This window comes from Pholis gunnellus (genome assembly GCF_910591455.1).
Source record: "Pholis gunnellus genome assembly, chromosome: 17".
Lineage (NCBI taxonomy): Eukaryota > Metazoa > Chordata > Actinopteri > Perciformes > Pholidae > Pholis > Pholis gunnellus.
The window spans coordinates 12,992,550-13,011,906 of NC_136544.1; the positions used below are offsets into that span (position 1 = coordinate 12,992,550).

General features: G+C 42.0%; 1 protein-coding gene across 1 annotated transcript; it reads right to left on the bottom strand.

The window, feature by feature from the left end:
• Positions 1–7,715: 7,715 nt before the first annotated feature.
• On the bottom strand, positions 7,716–13,266 carry proza (protein Z, vitamin K-dependent plasma glycoprotein a). The gene is made up of 9 exons (XM_079177540.1): positions 13,132–13,266; positions 11,684–11,819; positions 10,797–10,957; positions 10,608–10,632; positions 10,404–10,517; positions 10,169–10,303; positions 9,752–9,867; positions 9,482–9,599; positions 7,716–8,655 (listed from the first exon to the last, which is right to left on the bottom strand). Exons 2-9 carry the CDS (start codon positions 11,760–11,762, stop codon positions 8,120–8,122), a joined length of 1,284 nt encoding a protein of 427 aa, XP_079033666.1. The 5' UTR covers positions 11,763–11,819; positions 13,132–13,266; the 3' UTR covers positions 7,716–8,119.
• Positions 13,267–19,357: the final 6,091 nt, after the last annotated feature.

Below are 19,357 nucleotides of genomic sequence, written 5' to 3' on the forward strand. Positions count from 1 at the left end.
CTGCAACTGATGCGTTTTCATTTTACGAAGTGATGCTCTTATTTTGAAAGTACTCTAGCCTCTTGTTCTGGGTTACTCTGATTATCTCTGGCTACTTGACACAGCCACAAACTGCTGTGGTGCCTATTATTTCTCCCTCTCGTCACATGCTTGTCGCCTCAGCTGCTTCAGTCCATCCACCAGGGAGGCTTTCAATGGTGTAGCCCCCACTACCTCCACCCCACCCCCACCCCGGGCTTCCATCCTGTCTTTATAATGGTGCATGTGAGCCAGTGGAAGTCATCTATGGCAATGTTGTCACAATTTGCACTGGGTCCCAAAATTTATACCGAAAGCCAATCAGGAGCAACGCATGGCTGCCATGACACCTCTGACCAGGTATTCCTAATGATGCTACGGGTCTAAAATATGATCAGACAATGGAGATACAATCATCCACTCTCTCAGCTCTCATTTGATGGAATTGGAAATAATCCAGTGGCTTGGGGGTGTTAATCTTCTCTTTATCGTTAATGGTAAAAAGCTAAATCCTGCTGCAATATGAGCTAAGAACCAACGACCAGTCAACCATTCTGCATGGGATTGACCTCTCATTGCCTGCACCCCCCCATTTCCCTTTCACGCACATAAATACATGCAAAGTGAGATGACATGCAGGCTCTGGGCAGTAAGGAGGCGTATTATATGGAGTGGCAGCTGAGGATGTGAGACTAATCTGACAGGTGCAGTCTCAGAGTGACAGCACGGGACGAGGGGGTGGAGGAAGAAGAAGAAGAGGGGAGGGGTCTCTATACTTGAAACAGGACGACTAAGGAGATTAATGGCTCTCACATTCTCAGAAGACAGGCTCAGGCTGTACATCATCAATACCATGCTTATTCTCATCATCTTTGATCAGCAGGGATAGATTGTGCACATCAGAAGCAATCATTGCTCTATTATACATAATGGTTTTTGGAAGAACATTAACTCGCCAGTGTAGGGTGATAGTATATTTATGAGTTGTATTAATACGTAGGCCTATTACTGAATATTGAGCTTTGAAGATACATTTAACATTTTGTGACTGGAGGAAATAATAATTTTGGGAAATACGCATTTTTCCTTTCTGGTCGAGAGATTGGATTTGTAGGCTGATAGGCTCAACTCTACATTCTGTATGGTGAATATGTAGCTGGAGCCAGAAGCCAGTTAGCTTAGCTTAGCACAAAGATCAAAGACTGGAGGACAGGGGGAAACAGCTATGCAAACATGTAATCTGCAGTGTTAAGGGGGGTTTATGTGGGTGACTATTTATTTGCCGGGCACGGTAACTTATGGTTGATGCTAGAATAGATGGTCTGGAGGGAGGAATGGTTCGGGTTAGGAAAGCCAATTGTTCAGGAGAAAAGAAGCGCAATTAAGCACATGAGCAGATCAGGCAAGCGTCCCTCCGGCTCTTCCATTTTAGCAAAAGGGCTTTAGCTTTTCAGATACCCCAACAAAGAACAAAACACGACCATATTTTTTCATAATTTCAATAATGACGGTTATTCCTGAAATATTTAATACAGCGAGAATACAGCAAAAAGTGCTGAAATTTATGTATATATAGACTGATACCATAAGCAAAAAAATACAGAATAAAATCAGATTTATGGTGTTGGGGGGGGTATCTAATCTCAACCCAGTACTTTTTACTAGTTTAGATATAAATGGCAGTAGGCCTGCAACCCATAAAATGCAGTTTTCCACTTGTTGAAAAGATATAAAGCTCCTACCGTGTCACTAAAAGTTTATTTATGTCTCAAAATGACTTGATTTAATTCATGTCGGTTTTATTTGATGGATTATAGCCCACCCATTCCATTATACCTCTTCAAATATCTCTGCATGTCAAAAAAAGTCATTAAAAAGTCATAGTATAGCATGTCGAATAAAGTCATATAGTATGACGAATAAAGTCATAGTTTAGCATGTCAAAATAAGTCAACATATAGCATACCGAAAAAAGTCATAATATAGTTAAGATAAAAGTCATACTACACAGTGTCAAAAATAATTTGTCAAAAAAAGAAATGTCGAAATGATAATAAAAGATGTTTAGATGTAAAAAATGTATAATACATCAAAATAATTCATAGGGTAGTTTGCTGAAATTATTTATAAAAAGTAATTGTATATTGTGTAAAAAAAAAGTGATCATATAGTATCTCAAAAAAAGTTAAAGCACAGTATGTTGAAATAAGTCATAAAAATGTCATTGTATCGTATGTTGAAAAAATTGATAAAACCATATTATAGTATGTCAATAAAAGTCAAAGTATAGTATGTAACAGAGAGTCCTTTAAAAGCCAATATTGTAGCTTGTTAGAGTCACAGTCACCGTTTATTATCTCAAATGTATGCGATATGGATTCTGGCACCCAACAACACAGTCATTTTCAATGCTTAACTTTAGAGTACTACAGTGAGGTCTTTCCTTTGTTTTGCCTCCAGCTAACAGCATGACATAACCATGACGTTTGCTGTAAAGGGGTCTATAATTCTGTCTCTGTTTATGTTCTTTCTTTCCTTTCTCTCCTCCTTCCCTCATTAGGCTACATTAGCCCCCCCCCCCCCCCCCCCCCCCCGTGCTGCCCGGAGGTTGCCTCACCTCGTTAAGACCCTTCTCGGCTCAAACACAATGAACCACAGAATGATGGCAGGATGGCCGACATACAAGGCCGCATGCTGCAGCTGTTTCCAGTGACAAGCATCAGGATGAGAGCCTACGACCTCACAGGATGTATTAACTATGACAGGATGCAGGTGTCCGAAATTAGCAGAAAAACTAATTTTAAATATCATTTTGTTTCCAGACACACATCCAATTTTTAATTTTTAACTATTTAACAGAGGTGGAGGATGCTTTATGGAGAAAAGGTCAGCTGAGAAAGTATTTTGTGTAGAAATACTACAATTATTGTCAAATACTAGTGAAATGTGCTGACTCAGTCACTGAGGAACTGAAGGTAGTGTGTACCCTTCGCCTGTCATCTATATGTAGATTTGCATGTTGTGTATCTGGAGGACAGGACACATACATAGAAGACCTCACACAAACACACAAAGTGGTCTTATCTCACCACTTCAAACACCACCACATAGGCAGTAGCACACACAGAGACCTTTCTGTCAGCTCCTCAGGTTTCACAATGGCTTTAAACAGGATTTAACCCGTGGAAGGTCAGGGTGACGTCAGTGGAATAAAGGCAGCTCGAGGATTTACCTTCCTCCTCTATCATCCACTCGTCATGTCCACATGCTGAAAGTGACACGTTGTTTTTAAAGCCTTTCTCAAGGACAGAGGAGGATAGAGGATGAGCTTTTTTTACCAGCAGGGCAGAAATCTCAACTAACACGGAAACGATCACAGTTGGATACAGTAAAGTCATCAAAGATCAGATGACGTGAGACTTTTATTTACAATTTATTGTCTGTCTCACGTGGTGTGGAATAAAGCTCAATGATCATGGATCATTAGATGGATCCATGGATTCATGGTCCACAGAGGATGAATCCTGCTAACTTTGACGATCCTCTGACTTTTCCTCTAGCAGCGCTATGCGGTTGATATTTGTGATTTTAAGTGAAATATCTCAACAGCTATTGGATGACTATAGCATGGAATTTGGCACAGACATTCAAATCCCCTTCAGGTTGACATGTAATCGCTTTAGTGATCCCTTCGCCATCACCAGGTCAAATATCTACTTGTCCAGTATTATACCTGCAAAATTAATGACATTCCCATTTGTGTTTATGCAACATTTATGCAATGTCATCAGAACAGGAAGAACAGCCAAGTCTCTCATTATTCTAACATGGCTACGTTCATTCCTAGATGGTTACCCATATTGCCTTGCAGTCAAAGCATATAAATGTCCTAAATTTGCTACTTTAGTTGTGTTACATGTAGCAGTTCATTAAAGTCAAACCAGACACAAACACACATAGCTCCTTCTAAACTAGCCAAATCTATTCAGTTTGTGTTAATATTCATTTTGTTTGGATGGAATTGCTAATAGTTATTAGCAGTAATTACAAGTCGTTTTGTTCTTACTCCACTGCTCGTAATTATGGTATGCAAACGATGAAAGCATTAGTGCCAACAGTGGCGGGCTCAGCAAGTGTTCTGGGAGGCTACGCTAAGCTTAACGGGAAAACAACAGCAGCAACACACATTCTCCTACACACTCGAGGGCCATTCAGATATTAGATGTAAAAAAACAAACGCAGTTGACTTACCAAATGCTGTTCACTTAAAGACAAACTCCATCCTCCTTTCTTTGTTGACAGAGAGTTTAATCCCACGGTCAAATCCCAACTCACAAATCCGTTTCTCCTCCTCCTTCAGCCATTGAGTGTTAAAAAAAAAAAAAACTAGGTAAAAAAATAAATAATCTACACCAAGCAAAATGCCAAAAAATTCATAATTTCTTCCATATCTTTCAATTTGAACTGTCACTACTCCAACTAAGCCTCTGCTGTTAAGTTTTGTTTCGCGATAGTCACGTGCTCGCCCACTGACCAATCACAGCACACGTTGCACCTCACTGCAAAGCTGCTCCTGCAAACTGAGCTGCACGTAATGATGATGTGCTTATAGGCCAGCTAGAAGGCTCTGGCACGTCAAAGAATACGCCCAACATGTCAAACTAAAGATCTGATTGGTTGAAGACTGTGACAATCAACAATATCGTCCCCATTCACTTAAACTGCACATGGATTCACTTGTGAGTCTGCAGGCCTGGGGCCTCCCTTCTTACCTAGAGACACAGGGCTGAAATCTGATTGGATCAAAGCTCTACTTAAAACAAGCTGCACTGGAAGCAGAGCAACTGAGGAACACAGTAGCTGTGCAATGAGAAAATAAGATAATGGGAAAAATATTTGTATAAATTCTAATACATGTAGTGTAGGCTATACAAGAAAAAATATTAAATTATAAAATAGCTATAACTTTGTGATTCTGTTTAGGCCAGCAGAGAAGGCCTTGCAGGCCCTGACGTCCCACCACTGAGTGCCAATTAGCAAATGTTAGCCTGCTAACATGCCTAACTGATGGAGAGCATTAGGCCTATACCTGCTAAACATCAGCATGTTAGTATTGTCATTGTGAGCATATTAGCATGCTGATATTAGCATATAGCTCAAGCTAAGTAACGTCTCACAGAGGAGCTAACGTGACTGGAGACTCTTACTCTTGTCAAACAACAAATATGGGGGGAATTTGACGACAGCCAAGTTATATAAAGTCACAGCCTGTCTCTTTCTTTTTCCTGCAGCCGCTTCATCCCAGTACAGGCATTAACCTCTCGAGGTCCTGTGTTACCGCCACCCTTCTGCACAATTGCCCAACCGAGTGGAAGCTGCTCTGGCGCGGGGCAGAGTTTGAGATGGGGTGGGGTGACTGCAGAACCATGTGTCTGTGGAGTCCTAAAAGGAGAAAAGATTGGGGACATGGATGTTTGGGGACGGGGGATTATTGGGCAAGATCATAAGCGTGCCTTCTGATACTGGGGCGCTCATTACACACATAGCACGCGACTTTAACCCCCTGCGTAGAATCAGACACCACACAGACAGATTATCCTTCCCACAGTCTGTCAGTTTATGTCCCGTCCCCCCAACCCCCAGTTGCACACGACACAAATAAGCATGTATGTGCTATTCATACAAGCACACACTCACACACAGGGAGGGGAGGATTTGCAATCACAGCATGCATCCATTTTTGGGGTTTGGGGAGAGTGAAGGATTATTGATTTAGTAGGACACTGGCCAGATGTACACACATTCCTGACACATTGTAGTCACATTTGTATTACTAAGACTACTTGCAGCAGTCTTGTCCAGCAATAGTATAATTCCATTTGAGTAGAGTGAAAGGTTTTGTATTGAGTGCTTTCACATCCCACCATCTGTAATGGCCTCGCTAATGTTTCTCTCCGGGGCCTTTTCATTCATCTTGTCTAATACAATGTAGGTCCATCAATCTGTCCACACAATGACTGAATTTATTTCTGTGTCAACGTCACAAATCCCAGGTTTCTTGCTCTATCCCTGCCCCATAATTACAAGCCAGTTCCATATCTTCATCTCTTCGCTCTCTCAGCCTGTTAAACATCTCACAGTCATTTTTTCTCCTACTCCTGCTATTATTTCCCTCCCAGAATTCACGTTGCGTCCTCGTCTCTCTATTTGCTCAGATTCAGGGACTAGAATCAAACCGATGCCGTTGCTCTTTGATATTTAAGTGATATAAATTAAACAGGACTTTCAAATGGCCTGAATTCAGCAGTTCAGAGCATGTTTGAGTTTAGCTGCTATCTTGTTCTGTGTGTGTTTTCTGTGTGTCTCTATGCAAGCATATAAATGGAGCTGGCAGGACCAGACTCAGGAAGGAAGGAGCTCCACTCAAATTAATCTCCACTGGACGGCCCAGTAAAGGAGCAGAACCATTTTTGGGAGAAAGGAGCCATCTCCTAGGGGAGTACCATGGCAACAGCCAACGTGGGCCCCAGCTTTCAGAGCTGTCCTTTTCAACCGCCCGATCAGAAGTGGCAGGCCAGGTTTTTTTGTTATGTGGCGTCTCTTGCTCTCTCTCTCTCGCCTATTCTTCTGCCTCTCCTTTTCTCTTCCTGCATGACACGGTCCTGGCCTTGTTCACCAGGGAGGCTGTGAGAAGACTGCGGAGGGCGAGTGTCTGTGGGAAAATGTTGCCAGACAACACCGTGGTATGTGACAGTGAGGGCCAGCTAATATAATCTGGGACAAAAGGGGAATATACGACTAGTTAAGATAGATTTTCAGAGCTACGTTTCCTCTTTGTACTTGGAAGGTTTTAACACAAGACAGGTATAGACGGAAATAGAAGAACCTTTAAATTTAAATCACCATCACTAGGTTGTTTCAAATGTGCTTGTTCTTGTTTTTGACCACGTTAACTCTTCTGTTTCGTTACTATTTTTGTTCTTATCTGCACGCTAGCAGCCCTGGAGATGTGGAAGCCAGCCAGTTGGCCCGCTGCCTTGGTCCAGACTGAAATATCTCCACAACTAAGGGATGGATTGACACACAATTTTGTAAAGACATTCATGGTCCCCAGCGGATGAATCCTGACTTTGGCGATCACTCAAACTCTTCTTTAGTCACCATGAGGTTGAAAATTTTACATTTTATGTCAATCTCAGGATCAATAGTAATCACTTTTCACCATCATTTGGCTTTTCATAAAACATCTGCTGAAAGCTTTAATTTGTCCAATTCTTTGGTTTATGACACATTAACTGCAAATCTAATGATATTCCCACCAGCCTCAGCTGCACTGTGTTTACAAATTAGCGAATGTTAGCATGCCTTGCTAAACTAAAAGGGTAAATATGGTTAACGTTATACCCACTTAACATCCACATGTTAGCATACTGATGTTTTCTCTACATTATAAAAACCTATAGGTTAAATTTCTCATCTCTATTTAGTTTTTCATTGATTTTTTTGTAGTGGCCATTTGTTTTTTCTTTTATTATTTGAAATTGTTCTGTTGTTTAGTTAAAATTATTTTTTTAAAAAGCTCCTTGGGATCTGTGACATAACATCAAATGTTCAGATATTTAAATTCTTTTCTCAATATCTTCCAGAAATACTGCTGTATACTTCCGCCTGAAAACAATGACAGAACTGACATCAGGTGTGTTGTTGGGGTTTATTACATTCACAGAACAGTAATTAACTGGAGTGTTACAAGGTGCATGTCAACCAGTACAGTAGTTGCTAAAAAATAACATAACATAAAGGTAATTAAAAGGTATGTCCACGTCACAAAACACATGCTGAATAATTCAATGCATTTCTTGCTGCTTCTGACCCTCTGCTTGATACAAAAGCACCACCTTGTGGATAAATGAGGAAGTCCGCAGATGTCAAGCAATAAACTAGATTAAAACTAGACGGTTGTTCGGAGATGGGTATTATTAAAAGACAACATTTTACAACTATTAAATGAAAAAGTTCATCCGATTCCCTGTTTTAGTATTTATTCACCTGCATTATAATTATTTTTCATAACATATAATGTTCTCCCGGACTACCCCACCTAACGGGAACCCATGAGAGGCTGCAGCCAGCCGAGGTGGCGCGACACCTTCTGGAAGATGTAGCCTTTGCTGCAGTCGGCCCCTGGCGGCTGGCTGACCACCCCAGTGAGGAAAAACACCTCCCTGTACACGGTGAGCAGGGGGCTGCCGGAGCTCATGGTGCAGTCAGCGTTGGTCCGGGGAGTGGTGCAGCCCATCTTATTGGTCACCAGGTTGGGGTGAGCCTCCAGACACTGAGGCAGGCGGTTGTATGCCAGTTGGTTAAGGGTGAGAGGGCCCGTGAAAGCAGACCCCTGAGTGGGTTCTTTCCAGCCGGTGACAATGGCTGGTAACTCTCCCCTCATCAGGACGCTCTCCGCAAAGTCTTTGTCAGGCAGACAGGCAGCAGTCACCTCCTTCTTAAAACTGATGCGGTCGCGGAGCTCAATCACAGCCAGGTCATTTTCGGGGCGATTTTCCACAAAGCGCGGGTGGACGTGAACTAATTTCACATACATTGTCTGCTCCCCATCTTCATTGTTGGTGTTGCGCTTGCCTGAGGAGGTGCAGGTTAGACATGACATTCAGGATGATGGTGTTTCTACAGATCATTCACGCATACGGACATGGAGAGCTGCAATGGTTAGGTGATCTATCGATTAGTCGATCAACAGCAACTATTTTGATCATCAAATAATCGTTTCACTAAAATGTGAAGATTTAAAGCACACCTGTGACTATGTGAGAGGAAACTGAATATTTGGACAAAACAAGACATTTAAAGTCACCACCTAAGAAATGAAAACAGGTCATTTTCACTATTTTCTGACAATTTATGTCAATGAATCCAATAATTGAGAAAATAATTATCACATTGTTGGATGCAGCCCTACTGACCTATGGGTCCTATGCAAACTGTGATCATTTGTCACTGATATTTTTGACTTAAATAGCATTTTACACTAAAAAGTAGTCACATAGTCTTCCTCTTAATCTGTACTGTGTATTTGTGCTTAAAAGAGACACACACTGATTTATTTTATGATATTATGGAGATTTAATTAATTCTATAAATAGATGTGATATGTTTTTAAAATACTATAATTGAATTTCGGTGCAGGTCAGTCCAAAAATATTTTAGAGCCTGGAAATAGAAGAGACTCTGTGTCGAGTATAATCTCAACATTGTATAGTTTTTCACAGTTTAAAAAATGGGTATTGCATATAGACATTAACACATTAGGCTTTTTATGTGAAATGTGTTTGAGGATGATGGGTGTTATTTAGTTTCATTTCATTTTGTCCTTATTGTAGCTCGAGCTGTTTTTTTTGTCTTTTTAGTAGTAGCAGTAAAATAATGATTATGTGTTTTTTCTACTCACCGACCGCCACCTGGAAGGAGTCGTATTTGTTGGCACACCGAGCTGAAGTCAAGACCAGGTTCTCCTTCAGAATGACGCCGCTGCAGAAAGCTGCGGACACTGAACTCTTCAGAAGAGCCTGCAAACAACACCATTGACATGCAGCAATAAGACCCTGGTTTGTTGTGACCTGTTATGTGTCACAGTGTGAGTGTGAGTGTGAGTGTGAGTGTGAGTGTGAGTGTGAGTGTGAGTGTGAGTGTGTGTGTGTGTGTGTGTGTGTGTTCCTACCTGCCAGGGACACTCTGAAGATAAACAGCTAAATCCTTCAAAGTTGCTGCGAACATTGCTGGACAGTCTTTCATCCCACTGCCTCAGACTGTTCACCTTACCACAAGGGAATGAGACTGAAAGAAGAATGTGAGATGGTTACAATAACTTTCTCTAGTTACATTATTTCTCTAACGGAAATCATATTTAGTCAATCCCTTTGTGCAGGCAAAATAACATCAACTTGTTTTTTTATGTGACGTCTGCTCTGCCTACAGTAGAAAGTGGATGTTACCGCTTTATGCAGAAAGTAATTGCCTGTATGGAAACGAGCTCTCCGTCTACGTATGTGACATGTGATTAACAGAGCAGAGACATAAATGCATTTTATTTTCAGTTAGTCTCAAACACTGGTAACAGACGCAACGACAGGCTTACCTGCAGGCTCGCACTTATCCCGGGCCGCGCGGCTGAGCTTCCATCCGCGTGCGCAGGAGCACTCGTAGGACGTGTAGCCTGGTTTGCAGAACTGGGAGCACCCCTTGTCCTTCTCCAGGGTGCACAGAGTCTGGTCTGCATTGCGGAAACGGAGGAGAAAGGTTGCGGCACTCACAAACCACATGAGAAGTACAACGGCGATCACACACGCAACTTGCCGACACCACCTCCTCACCATTTTCACAGTGGACCCCTGTGAAACCCGACTTGCAGACACAGTCGTAGCCTCCCACGCTGTCCGAACACATGGCTCCATTCTTGCAGGGATTCTCTGCACACTGGTCTCCGTCTAAACACAGACAGCTAGTCTATGAGAAGATGTAATGTACTGCTAATGGATGTGCGGTGATTGAAAATGATTTTAAAACGCAGCACTTACCAATGTAGACAGCCCAGAAGATATCCTGCCGGAGAAAATATGTATGATGAGTGCATAGTCAAAGGTTATTTACACAGTGCATTCATGAAATAGAGACAGACTGGAATATAGACAAAGCAAGGAGACGGTGGGGGTTTTGAGGTGAAAAAGAAAGCATGAGGGAGTTGACAGTGAAGTCCTGGAGCTCACCGTGCGGTACGAGTCCTGGAAGATCTTTCTGGCCTCCTCGTAGCTGCACACTTTCTCCATGCAAACCTGCTCCAGGGTGGAAGTCGAAGCCGGGTTACTGCCGTCGATGTTCCTCTTCTGACGGGAGATCACCGAGCTCGCCTGCTGCTTGTCCAAGAACACTGGTGGAACAGTTAATGTCTCAGCTGGTTCATCCACAACAGACGGATCTACAGTTTGAAGCTGTTTCCCTATGAAGAGACTCGAAGCTGTGCAGATCTTGTGTGAAACTACAGTTTTGAAATAGTAGCATTGGAATATTTCTTTTATTGCTAACTTCGGTTATCTTAGTATTTTGCAGAATCACAAATACCTTGATTGGTTTGCTTATTTCTATTTAATAGCGTTAGAAAAAAAACATTAAATCTATACTGGCTTACTCTCTGGAGCTTTCGATGGGCATACAGTTTATTCATACGACGGTTTCTTTTATCTTCCAAAGACAAAGATTTACAGCTGAAACTGTTAGTTGACAGAAAGATAATCAGCCACTGTTCTGATGATGTGTTTTTTTCATTCAAGCCATTTTTTAAGTGAGAATGCCAAGAATTTATTTCATTGTAAATTAAATCTTTGGGTTTGGGATTTTTGTTACAAAACGAAACAATGAATGAAAGAGGGCAGAAATAAACAAATTAATCTGCAACAAATAAATCTTTAACTAACCCAAATAACCAAATCTCATCCACTGAGGCGAAAGCCACCACCCTGAAGCTCTTAAAACCCCATCAGAGAGACTCTGACACGTCATATGCTCAGCATGCTGCCATCTTGACCTCCTTTTAATTTCTCCTCTTCCTCTTTCTAGAGTTCAGACTACACCATTGGCTCCACGTCGACTCTCTCACCTGTCTGGGGGGTCTGAACAGCTGCCATGGCCCCCGCAAGCAGACACAGCAGAGCGGCAGATGTGGTGTAGGAGCGCATGGTGACACTGAAGCGTGATCTGGGTTGAGTTGTCGGTGCAGCAGGGATCAATGTGTCCTACAAACAAGAAGAGCAGATTATAGACATGATGTACAGGACGATCGAGGGAAGAGACAATGAGATAAAGAAGCCCATTGTAGTGTGAGGACTGCCCGAGGTTCATTAAAGGTTTACTGGGAAATGATGGCTGCATCTCTGACACCCCAATAATATTCACATACATGCTCTGGTCTTTAACAAACTCAAAGATTTGAAGAGATCCTCCTTCATGACTGCATTCATCAGCAGACAATAATGCTGGAGAAAACATTGCGACAGATATTTCGGTAATAATGTATCAAAGGAAGAAAACCTCAAACTAATTGCCAATTAAGAAGTTCAAACAAGTTGTGCATCTCCCAAAGCATGCAGCCATGTTTAAGTGTCAACATTTACTAAATAAAATGTTCAGGAGATACACTCAATTAAAAAACGAAGTCTAACAGTGCTGATATGATTTATTTAGTTGATGTCTTACAGATGTATTGTTTTCTTAATATGGCTTTTGCCTGGTATGTTTGATGCTTTAAAATACTAACATGCAATGGCAAACATCCGTTTCATCATTATAGCAGTTAATTGTATTATAATAATCTATAAATAAAACAAATGTGTCTTATTTTTGAAAGTATGTGACTTTATTTAGCAAGTGCAGAACCTCACAAAGTAGTTCAGAAAGAAATAGGACAAACGAAAAAAGACAGGCATAAATACAGAGTTAGAATTAAATATGAAATAACAATAATAACATTTCAAACCTCCCAGCCACAAGGACATGCCATGTTGTGGCTACATGCGACTAAATCCTTATTATTATTGTTAGATTAGTTTAATAATTCACGAGGACCCAGTAAATGATCTCATGCTGTTTTAGCATCAGTGATTGTGCAGTTTCTCTGCAGCATCGTTGCACTGCTGTCATATTGATGGGCCTCACAGACTTTCTGTTTACACATTGTTAACAAACACTGGAGGCATCTTAAATCTAATCTAATCTAATTTACGTTTTCAGCACTGACAGTCAGATCAACAAAGGACAATGCATTTATTTTACGTCAGAGAGCCTACGCTTTCTATCTGCGTAGACCTTTACCAGCCTGATAGCATTTAGCTCACTTGCAGTACAATCACAGAGAAGGAGCCAGAACAACTGTAACACATCTGTGCTGCAGAAATGTGCTGCTTTTCTACAAACTGCTTCAATTATACAGAAAAAAAACACATTTAAATATTTACACATCCGTCTGTTTTCAGGGCGGGGGTCCAACATGTCTCTGAGTAACGGTACGAAACAACAACAACAATAGCAGCAGTGATGCTCGGTACCTACAGCTACGGACTGAATCAAGGAACCGGTCCGGTCTGGTCCTTCTCTCTGCCCGCTGGTCCCGAAACAAAACACAGCGTCCTGCACGGATTGGGCCTATCGATACAAAATAACAGATGATGACCACATCCGATTCTGCTCACTGTTTTCTGACTCTGGTCGGTGTAATGACAAAGCGGGGCCACCAGAGGGCGCTGTAAGACAGAGCTGACTGTCGCTGTGCAGTGCAGTGTGTTGTCCACGGCTGTCCTGCAGGACACGGACACACCGAGACACACGGACACACAGGGACACACAGGGACACCTTCGCTTGAGCATGCAAGACAGATGAAAGTTGAGTTTAAAGCACTTCAGTATAAGATAAGATAAGATAATACTACAAGAAAATGTCTGTGCCCAAGATGCCCAGTGCATAATATAATATATTTAAAACAAATGCATTGTAAATAATAACATACATACATAATAGGCTATATAAAATAGAAATCATGTACATTTGTTACTTTTCTTCTTCCTATGAATCACCTCATTACTCCCTAGATTTATCTTGTTAACCTTTGGAGGGACGTGGACACTTTTAAGGCTCTGAATTTTTATGGATTTGTAGTTTCAAGTCCTTTTCAATTTGCCAGATGGAAGAGCACATTATTGACATCCTCAATGCAGTGGGGATCAGGACCGTCAAAGGAAAGATGCATTTGAGAGACAACAGGCAATTAAAGAGATAAAAAGATGTGGGACTTAGTTTTTGCATTTTTCTTGTGAAATATGGATATTGTCACCTCTTCAGATATCTAAAAATCCTTCTAATGAAACAATATGAGAAGGAAAAATCACTCCTTGGTTGAACTGCTCATGACTTACATCCACATAAAGACCGAAAACCTTTGATAAGGAGTTACAAGGTAAAGAGTGCAGTATTCGTTTGGAAGCTTCTTAATTGAAACCTGGGTTTAGCATGTATTCGTGCATGTCTGTGCACAAATATGTGCTTTTTTGCCTTAACAAACAGTGCTAAATGATACACCAATGTGTATGTACACATGCATTCAAAATAAGATTTTAGACCATGCCACTATTCTCCTCAGCAGTGTGATCAGAATCAGGAACTCCTGATGTGCACACTTGATCAAACAAAAGGGGACGCTATCTGCTGTGATCAATAGCTTAAGCTTAACTGCAAACAAACACACACGGGTCTAGACACAAGCGACTAGATTGGGGCTCTACACAATCAGCTAAAGCAGACAAGTGAAAATCAAAGTGGACAGGAGGCTTTCACAGGAAGGCTGTTAGGTTTTCTGCACAATGAAGGACAGTTTTGTATCTCATATCTACAAAAAAAAGGCTTCATAAAAACATTTAGCTCGCTCAAGAGGAGTTATGAGCCAGTATTTAGAGTTATTGCATCCTTAATGTCAAACTTTGTGATTATCGATTCGTCAGGTTTCAGAGCAGCTGAAACCATCAAGGCTTTGCTTTCCAAACACAAAGCCCCCCCTCAGTGGCCTGGTTTCAATGGGATTGTTTGTGAGAGCAATGCAATTTGCAGACAGGGCCGTGGGGCTTTAGTCTCAGCTCCAGCCGTGTTAAACGTCTCCATTTGCCAAGTCTAATAACGGCGGTAGAAGAAGAGCCTGCTCGGACCAGCTGGTCCCCAGTGCTGGACAGGGGCAGGAACTGGACTGCCCGGTCCAGGGAGACTCACCCTGGGGTGGGGAGAGCGGATGGAAAACCAGCCCCGACATGCAGAGCTGCAGCTATGTGTAAATGATTAAGATTGTAGTAATTTCCCTCGTGATTGTGGTCTAAGGTGACATGCAAAGTTCTTGTTGATTACATGCACATGTTCATACATATACTAATAATTTGTTGACTGTATGGTGAGATCATGCACTGTGTTTGCATGCACTGGAGTGTATTGTATCCCCCTCTCTCTCCCTCTCTCCCCATTCCTCTCATTATTCTTTCAGCGCTCACGTGTGACCTCAAGGGCCCATTCCTCTTCAATTTTACAGGCACGCTAAACAAACAGCCATCACAGGAGGCATGTATTAATAATGCCACCTGCTATTTGACAGCTTTCTGATGAACAATGAAATCCCTGTGACTCACTGCATGTTGGAATCTCGATTATTCTCCTCATTACCTCATCCAGACGTGTTAGCAAGCTTTATACATTAAATTAAAACTGTTAACAACATCAAAATGTCTGGTTGTTGCATGTTCGGTTGTCAGAATCAATACTCCCAACAGCAGTCTCAAGTTGTACAGAATTCTTACAGGATCACAACCGTTTCAAAGCAACAGGTGTGTCAGTGTAACAGGTGGCCGTGTTAACTGGTGGCTTTGCTTAAAATTAATTGAGGGCTTTTAAGGGGACACCTACGTGCTCCGTTTGTGTTTTCAACATCTGCCCTCACTATGAGCAACCAAGGACGCATTCGGCTGATCACCAGGTAACATGGTTACTCGTTAAACCAAGACACCGGCTGTGGCTGCACGCTTTTTAACCCTGAGTCTCTGTCATAACGTATAGTTGGAAGCACAGTGATGCTCGTAATGTCTGGCTGGTGTAACGTTAAACGTTAGGTTTCTCCCCAAAATACATCTGGGCCACTAAATACTGGGCCACTCGTTAATGTCTTCTATCTGCTAATAGTACACATAACTGGAAAGTCAATTTGTTTAGGTTGCATTCGCGATCTTTGGTGGTTGATGCCCTTGCGTATTTCCGTTGCCAACTTTCACTGTGCTCCAGATATTCTGAGACTCTCATATGCAAGCGTCACACACCGTAAATTGTGAGATTGCAAAGCCACATAGATCAGCTTTGTTCTGCTTAGCCACTAGCCATGAACGTCAACATTTAAACGACAAACATTTCTGTGGCGTTTGAGGCAATAACACAAGTTTGGTTTTGCGTGTTTGTGCATGTCCGCATTTGATTGTTCAGTTTGGTGAGGACGTGACAGTGCGAGGTCCCCAGACAATGTGTGTAATGATAATGTGATGGGTTGATAACACACACACACACACACACACACACACACACACACACACACACACACACACACACACACAGAGTATTGCTGCAGGGAGCAATGAGGTCAGGTGGAGGTATGACCACACCAACCAACAACACATGACAACCATCACCTGCCCTGGTTTGGTTTTCAGAGTCTCACCACATCACACATGTACAGTATCTGTTGTCCTGTATTGAATCCAACAGCAAACAACAACCCACACACAACACAATCACGCCGATATCAAAGCGCCAGAAGATTGCGAGTAATCGAGTTTGTGTGACAAGGACCAATGATGATGTTGTATTAAGTACTGGAGAGCAAGCACACACTACCGCTGTGGGGGTTTTTCACAGCTATGTTAGCTACTCTTGAAGAATCACCTTCCCCTGTCCCACATTTCTCCGTGATCAATTCACGTCAGCTGGCCATATTTTATTTAACACTCAATCGCAGCGCTCCTCTCCTTACATCCCCCGCGGCTCATTTGTTGACGTGTAGGAGAAAGAAAATTAAGAGCACGTGATTGCTCCTTTACAATCTTCGCACCTACCCTCACTCCTTCACACTTCCTTTGACTTCCCTGCATCTGATTCAAGTGGCATTCAGCAGAAACAGGTCAGCCATTATTGGACTGTTTCTGTAATTAATTCATCCTTTCACATGGTGCCCTCCATCCGATGGGTGGAGGATACTCAAGATGCCATAATTGAAGCACTAAGCAGCTTTAAAGATGGTCCGGATCCTCTTTTGTGATCTCCTGCTTTGTGACTCATGAGGTTTTCCCCCACAAAAAGCTCTTTCTTTGTGTAAAACTCGTTAATCTCGTCTGCCCTCAAGTCCTTGTCGCAGCCACATGCGCTGCCTTTTAAATGATATACTGTATCTCACTCAGACAGCAGAGCGGAGCGTGGTTGTGTTTCCTCAGACCCGTGGAGAGGTGGCGTAGGCCTTGATTGTGCTGAAGATGCACAGACAGATCAGAAACACAGCTGACAGCACACCAAAAGAAAATTATGTTTCACTGGTCCATACTCATGCCAAAGCTGCACTGTACTCTCTGCACAGGCCCAGAGGAGTCTGCAAATTATTGATAAGATTAATGACTACTATACAGCCACAATTCTGACCACATACATAAAAAAACCACAAATGTGAGAGCTGAGAAAAACACCTCAGTGGGTTGAGAGTATGAGATGTGGTTGTAAATCAATGGTTGAAGAAGATGTTTTACTTGATTAAAAATGGAAATATAACAGTACAAATAGTAAATTACAAGTAAAAGTCCTGTATTCAATTAATGAAACAAGTTGTATCAGCAAAATGTAATAAATAATCGAAGTTAAAAGTGCTCACTATGCAGATTTCTCTTGATAATTACTAAATACCAATTATTATTATTAGGCTACTACCGTTGAAATAATGTCTGAGTGGTATTTTAATGTTATAGTCAGTGGAGGTGAAGCACATTTTCAAACTGTCCAGCAGATCCGGTATAACTTGCTGTATGTCAAGAGATAGAAAACTTACCAAAACATTTCATCCCGTTTTTGAGGGCTGATGTCTTTTCTGTGCTATAAGCTGCTTCAACAACAAACTGAGACTTTGAAAAAAATCTTTTAAAAAATGTATCAATTTCACTTTCCTAAGTGAATGTTTTGTTGGCGTTCTGAGCTGCTAGCTGGCACGATACCGTCCATGAACCAATAAGAGACCCCCCCCCCCCCCCCCTACATCTCTTGATAACTGGCCAACTGAATTACCACATTTCCTGGACCACATTCCACTTTTACAGTATTGTGTGTTTCAGATTTTTTGACAGCCTGTATCATAGTAACCTACATGAGAGTGTTTTGGGTCGTAACTTGCAGGTATACTTCTTCTGTCAGAGGGGACGACTTACCACCGTGATTAACCCAAACATCTCTTCTTCAATGTTAATGTGTCACTCAGCCTCCGCAGTTATGGCGCTGCACTCAGCAGATGGATTCGTCTGCAAAGCAGCATAAAATGAAAATACTTAATTACAGAATCTGAAATAAAATCACTTATTTAGCTTAATTTGGCATATGGTGTCATTACAAGTTGCATACTATTTTATTTGTCGTTTTGGGCGGTTGGGTTTACCGTTGGACCGACTGAACAAGTAATTTCCAGACTTCACTTTGGACTCTGTCGACTATCAAGAGCCAATTAATAAACAGGTCCCACAGCGCCTCTCCAGCATTGTATTCCCCAAAGGTTTTCAGCTGTCGCCTGGTGAAAGCAATGTTCTGTTTCTGAAAATGTTTGGGGAAAAACAGTTAATTAATTCGATTTTGATGGACCTGCTTACGTTCACAGTGGTCTGCACATTTCTTTGCATTCATATCAGAAATCCCTTTTTTTTTTACACGAAACAACGAACGGATGCATTGTGAAAATGGGCAAATTCATCTGTTGCAACCCTGATGAACCAGAGACTGGAGTGTCTTAAGAAGGAATACTTGCATTTTTCAGTGTCAGCCTTCATCTCATTAGCAGTTCACACTGCATGGCAAATTAGATTGAGCAGCCAGTACCAACCCCCACTCCCACACAGTCACACACACACACCTACCTACACACACGTCCATATCACATGTCATGTATTTATACTGTATGTAACGTTTATGATATGCAAATAGGATTGTAGGTACATGTTTGGATTCTGCTTGTGCACTCATTTGTGGATAAATGGTCAAAGTTACTTAATATGGACTAAAGAGATGTGCAATAAAGAGACACTTTGACAATATGACAAGGGCAAACACTCTCTATCCTTTTCGACTTAACCCTCCATTTATCTTTTCTCATCAGTTTTATTGCCTCTTTGTGTTCACTGCCCTCGAACTGGAAGCCCTCTTTTTCTCTCTGAGCATCCCTCAGCCTCCCGCCTCCACCCTCAGCCTCCGTCTCTCTCTCCCTCACTTTCTGCTCTCTGGCGTGCCTTTGCTCTTCATCTACCTTCCTCCCTCTTTCCTTCTTTCCCTCCCTCCCTCTCTCCTCCTCCTCCTCCTCCTCCTCCTCCTCCTCCCGCTGCGCTCTCGACTCGCTCTCATTCCCCCTCGCTCACACACTCAGGCAGCATCCTCCCCTCTCCATTTCTACCTTCATACTCACCTCTTCACACCTCCCTCTCGCCTCCTTCCTCACCATCACCTACTAACACATATCATCTC